At 42.7% G+C, this 6460-nt stretch overlaps 1 protein-coding gene across 1 annotated transcript in view; it reads right to left on the bottom strand.

The window, feature by feature from the left end:
- Nucleotides 1-1432: 1432 nt before the first annotated feature.
- HAPLN4 (hyaluronan and proteoglycan link protein 4) overlaps nt 1433-6460 on the bottom strand; it is a 30035-nt gene continuing 25007 nt past the window's right edge. The window contains exon 4 of the mRNA XM_068234187.1: nt 1433-2316. Within this exon, the coding sequence (XP_068090288.1) occupies nt 1958-2316 (359 nt within the window). The 3' untranslated portion in view covers nt 1433-1957. The remainder of the gene's footprint in view (nt 2317-6460) is intronic.

The raw sequence follows: 6460 nt of genomic DNA, 5'->3' as shown, positions 1-6460 counted from the left end.
GAAGTTGTGTGTTGATTAGTTGTTGTGAAGGAGAGAAGAGGTGAAGTACTGGGTGACTGTTTAGGCAGACAAAGGGTTTGGTGTAGGCTGGCTGTGTAAGAAGATAGTGAATAAAGTGCACAATGATAGTGCATGAAGAGAAGTTAAATCTAGGCTAGCTGTACAGGCAGAAAAGGGGTAAGGGTTTCAGCTGCAATACAGATATAAAAATGATTTGAGGTAGAGTAACTGCATAGTCAGCAAAGGAGCAAAGTACAGTGTGTTTGCACAGGCAGAGACAGAGTTAGGAATAGGATGACTGCACAGACAGATCGGGTTCTAGGTGTAGGATAGCTATGTAGGCAGAGAAATAAAGTGCAGTATAGCTGTACAGGCAGAACATTGTCTAGGTCTAGGGTGACTGTGCAGGCAGAGAATGGGTCTGATGTAGGGTTGCTACATAGGCAGAGAAGGGAATAGGTGTAGGGTGGCCATATAGGGAGAGAAAGATAAAGTGCAGAGTGGCTGTATTGTACAGGCAGGAAGAGATGTAGGGTGGCTACAGTGGCAGAGAGGGCGTTACGTATATGATTGATATATAGGTAGGGAAGCGGTTAGGTCAAGGCCATATGTACAGACAAAGAAATGATTAATACAGGATGGTTCTACTGGTTAAGTGTTGAATGGTTATGTAAAGAAGATGTTGACTATTGGGTAGTTTTGCAGGCAGAGAAGGCGTTATGTGCTGGGTGCAGTGGCGTAGCAATAGGAGATGCAGAGGTTGTGACAGCACCAGGTCCCTTGAACCAGAGGGGTCCTCTAGGGGCATGCCCTCAACCGCAGTATTAGCTCTTGAATGGTGCTATGCTGGTAATGATCACTTTTACAGATGCTTTGAATAGTTGCAATCTTTAACAAACTGTTTCCCTCCTCTGCTTACACCTCTCATTCTGTGGATGTCCTTGGCAAGTTTTGTTGTGCCATATGAATTGTTATGCATAGAATGCTTGTGGTGCCCAATGTAAAACTTGCACTGGGGCCCAATGTTCCTTAGCTACGCCACTGATAGTGTGGCTGTGCAGATAGATACTAATAACATTTACATATTAATCCATGGGTTCTATTGGGTACAGGCACTGCAACTAGCATTCTTGTTAAATAATTACTGTGAAAACTTCAGCACAGCTGGATAAGCCTTTTGATCACATACAGTAAATAACTACATGTAAATAAGTACTGAAAAACTTGGCATACTCACAACTGTGCAAAATCCTGTGCACACAGCCAACGGTTATTAATGCAGTGAGGTGTGGCATCTAGTGTACTGCATTCCTATAACCACGGTTCTTATATGGCATGCAGGTATGGCGTACAAATAGGATTAAATCATAAAGGCAAACCTTTGCAGTACTGATATACATTACCAATATTATTTGCATCACACTGTATATTAAACTAATCATTTTCACATACTGTATGTCTCTTAAAAATAAATTTCAAAAATATGATAGATTCTTTTCAGAGAAGAATAATGGCTTTAGTACCACACTACTGCATGGAAGTGTGTGATAAATAACCCTGGAGATATATTAAATAAGGAATGGAATGAGTATATTAACACGACAGTAATAGGATTCTGAGTCAGCACCAAGGACAGCTCCCATGTTAATATATTGCAATGAGTCAAGTCAGCATGACCCAGTCCTTTTGTAGATAGCATGAGCGTCATTTTTTCTATGGGATTATTCTTCTCTTTCTGAGGCATTCTATGTTTGATTATTTCAGTTTAGTCCTTCACTTCTCCCTTACAAGCTCCCATTAATCTCTGTCTTTTGGTAGTTATCTCCATATATGGTGCGATCCTTCATAACCTGATTGAGGAAAATGTGTTTCAGCATACTGATAAAAAAGAATGCATCGATGGATTTTCTTATGACATTCAGTAAATTAATGTATGTCATGCCAGTCCCCATACATGCTAAACTTGGTTAGACTTCCACTTATTAATGCTGTCTTTGATTTTCTCATTTTCTGTGCTTTGTTCCTTTTCTTCCTTGCCTCTAAAACAATAGACCCCAAACAGCTTGTACTTTTTACTGGGGAAGCCCAGGTTTCTGACGCCAGGCTCTGCGCCCCCGCACCTTGCCCGGGGGTTAACAATAGGGTAGCGGACACTGCCGTCCCCAAGCCACCCAGCTTCACACCTATCCAGGAGCTGCAGCTTCCAGGCAGCATACAGTTGGCCTACTTTGGCTACAGAGTCGCCATTTTTCTCACAGGCTTTCATGGCCTCTGGGTAGCTCATCTTGTGAAAGCTCTTCAGAAAGTAGACTTTACCTAGAGAAAAAAATTGCCAGTTAATAATCACTTTAATTCAGCTGTAGAAAACAAACATCAGAATTTCTAAATAGTGAAAGGATAATAATGGAAAACGAATGACTCCCATTTCACAAATGTTTCATATATTTATATTACTTCCTTATATTCCTGACTGATCCATGTTTACTATCTTCTCTTGACTCCCCTTAGGGGGCCCGGATGTTCTATGATTTATTGTGTATTTTATTTTATTACAATAATCCTTTCAAAAACGTAAAAAAACTTTTTAAGCCTTAAAAAAAAATCTGTATAAAAGCCACACAACTAAATGTTGAAATACATAAATACATATATCTGATCTGCATTACCACTAAACCAGGAGTAAATATACAAATCATGCGGCCTGTTAGCAGTACTCCTGCCTCATGGGGCTTCCTACTTGCTTTATCTCCATTACATCTTCTCCCTCAGCTGCAAATTATAGTTTAACCTCCCTAGCGGTATGATTACTTCCAGATTTTATTGTCCAAAAGCAGTGCAATTTTTTCACAAGCTTTTAGACCCTAAAAATCATACCCCTAGATAGATCTGCAGCAGCCCTGCACATTCCACACCTCCCATGGATACAGCTAGGTGTTACGGTAGCTCTCTGAGCTGTGAATTTCCACCACCAGCCTGTCTCAGGATTACAGCTAAGGAGCATAAATCACACATTTTTTAGTAATATACCCAGCGCTAAAATTAACCTTCACATTAAAACAGCCGTGAAAACAATAGCCCATTCAAAACAATAACCCATTGTTTCAGGGCTCTTTTAGTATAAAGATTAGGTCTAGTGTTAAGGTTCATTAAAGAACCTTAACATTAAACCTAATCCTTATACTAAAAGACACCCTAAAAATGGGTTATTATTTTGAATGGGCTATTGTTTTTACAGCTGTTTTAATGTGAAGGTTAATATTAGTGCTAGTTACAGCATATTACTAAAAATTGTGTGTTTTATACTTTAATGTGCCTAGCATGACTTAAAATTGGAAAAGGGCTCAAGTAATGTGTTACTTCTCTCTACTCTGACTCCATAAATATTACTCTTGCTACCACAGATGAAATAACACCCCTGCACCAAAATATTTATTATTTTATAGAGCCGTCTTTGTACGACTTTGCCATTAGATAGCATGGTGACATCAGTAATTACTATTTCCCTTCTGCAGCTATTCTGATGCCTCTCCATTGCATGATCAATTCTGATGACTTTCCTGCACTCCCCTCCACCTGTAAGCAGGCTGCCTACCTACCCACCCACCAGGCTACCTACCTACCTACCTACCGGGCTAGTTACCAACCCATCCACCAGGCTACCTACCCACCAGACTACCCACCCACCAGGCTACCTACCTACCCACCCACCAACCAGGCTACCTACCCACCCACCCACCAGGCTACCTACCCACCCAGCTACCCAGCCACCCACCCGGCTAACTACCCACCCACCAGGCTACCTACCCACCCGGCTAAGGGCTACCTACCTACCCACCCACCAGGCTGCCTACCTACCTACCCAGCCACCAGGCTACCAACCCACCCACCCACCAGGCTACCTATCCACCCAACCAACTATTGGGAGCTGCGCGCCGGATGGAGGCTGGGACAGGAGGTCTGCTGCTGCAGGTGAGTAAATGTTTTTTTTTTTTTATATTAGCAGGTGTATGTTCTGGGCAGGTCTGCCACATGATTGCATGTATTTTCTGGGCAAAACTGCCAACATGATTGCACGTATTTTCTGGGCATGTCTGCCGACATGATTGCACATATTTTCTGGGCATATCTGCTGACATGATTGCACATATTTTCTGGGGAAATCTGCCGACATGATTGCACAAATTTTCTGGGCATATCTGCCGACATGATTGCACGTATTTTCTGGGCATATCTGCCGACATGATTGCACGTATTTTCTGGGCATATCTGCCGACATGATTGAATGTATTTTCTGGGCATATCTGCCGAGATTATGTGTATTTTCTTGAGAAAACCTGCACAATTATGTGAATTTTCTGGGGAAAGGGTCACCAAAACTTGGGCCCACTGTCTTTGCGTTGCACTTTTCAAGGGAACCTGAGGTGAGAATAATCTTGAGGCTGCCATATTTCTCTACTTTTAAGCAATACCAGTTGCCTGGCTGCCGTGCTGGTCCTCTGCCTCTTATTCTTTCAACCATAGACCCCGAACAAGCATGCAGCAGGTCAGGGGTTTCTGACAATATTGTCAGAACTGAGAAGATTAGCTGCATGCTTGTTGCTGGTGTAATTCAGTTTATTACTGCAGCCAAATATATCAGCAGGGCCGCCAGGCAAATAGTATTGTTTAAAAGGAAATAAACCCTCACCCCAGGTTCGCTTTAAATTAGTTACCTCCTTTAGATACTCTGCACTTCCCAGTGGTGTCTGCTGATGACAGAGTTTTCCTGGAAGCGGACATCACTGAGGAAGAGATTAGAGAAGTCATCAAGGGTCTGCCGGACTCTAAGTCCCCTGGCACAGATGGGCTGCCAGCGGCCTTCTATAAACAATACAAAAAATGCTCACCCCACGCCTTCTCCGATTATTCAAGCACATTCTCGAAACTGGCAACCTTCCTTATTCAATGCAAGAAGCGCTAATTTCTGTCCTCCCTAAAAAAGGCAAAGACCTAACACTATGTCAATCATACCGCCCAATATCCTTACTAAATCAGGATTACAAATTGTTAGCTAAAATACTTTCCATCTGATTAAACTCAATTATCACCAAAATAATACACTCAGATCAATCTGGGTTTATTCCGGGTAAGGGGACCGACATTAACCTGAGACGGTTGATGACTAATCTTGAAATAACTCATGAGCAAGTCGGCTCGCGTGTGGTAGTATCCCTTGATGCCGAAAAGGCCTTCGACATGGTGGATTGGGAATTTCTATGGGGAACTATGCTTAAGTTTGGCATTAGTGCTAAATTTGTACAATGGGTCAGAGTGCTTTACACCACGCCGAGGGCCTTAGTACGTACTGGGCTAAATATTTCTCTCCCTTTCCTGCTGTCAAGGGGAACGAGACAGGGTTGCCCGTTATCACCAACAGTGTTCGCTATCGCAATTGAACCGCTAGCCTCTATGATCAGGGCCAATACACAGATTCGGGGGTTACAATATGGGTCCTGCACAGAAAAAATTTCTCTTTATGCAGACGATATATTACTATATTTAGCAGACCCCGGCCCTTCTTTAGCATCTGCACTCTCCTCCATAAAAACATATGGCTCCCACTCTGGCTTTAAAGTCAACTGGGACAAATCGGTGATACTGCCATTAGATACACAAGTTATACCTGCCCTTCCCACAAACCCTTTAAGATGGGTGTCAGAGTTTACCTACCTAGGGATCAAAATTACAAGAACCCCGCAAGACTACACCCGCTTAAATCTCCACCCAGTTCTAACCAAACTCAAACAGAAATGCCAAGCCTGGAAATCCTTACCTTTAATACTACTAGGGCAGGCAAACGCCATCAAAATGAACATGTTACCCAAATTTCTTTATTGCTTCAGGAACTGTCCAGTATTGCTTCCCCAAAAATTCTTTGCAGAAATAAATAAAAATATTTCTGCCCTACTGTGGTACCCGAAAAATCCCCGTATTGCACTCTCAGCCCTGCAGCTCAATCAAACCCAGGGAGGCATTGGCCTTCCAGACTTCGAATACTATTATTGGGCCTCTAACTTAGTTACCATACGTTGGTGGTTTGCTCAATCCCCACTAAATCCTGCTACTGTCCTGGAGGCTGAAATCATGGGCTCATTTAACGCCCTCACTAGCCTCCCATTCAGAGGCAGTAAACAAATCCCACGCGCAACCACAAACATGCTTAATACAGTCCGAATATGGGAAAAAGTAAACCGCCTAATGTCCCACCCTGGGCAAATTTCGCTGTTCACCCCACTTTGGGCTAACCACTCCCTATCTCATTTTTTAACTGTTCCAGACCCTAAAATCTGGGCAGACCACGGCATTACTAAGTTAGCGGATATTACAGACAATAGCTCCCTTAAATCATTTACAACGCTGAAACGGGAGTTTAGCATACCCCCCTTTATGTACTTCCGATACATACAATTAAGGCATGCAT

Source organism: Hyperolius riggenbachi, chromosome 1, assembly GCF_040937935.1.
Source record: "Hyperolius riggenbachi isolate aHypRig1 chromosome 1, aHypRig1.pri, whole genome shotgun sequence".
NCBI classification, from domain to species: Eukaryota; Metazoa; Chordata; class Amphibia; order Anura; family Hyperoliidae; genus Hyperolius; species Hyperolius riggenbachi.
The sequence above is the reverse complement of the archived record's forward strand: the minus strand, read 5'-3'. Positions and strand labels throughout refer to the sequence as shown.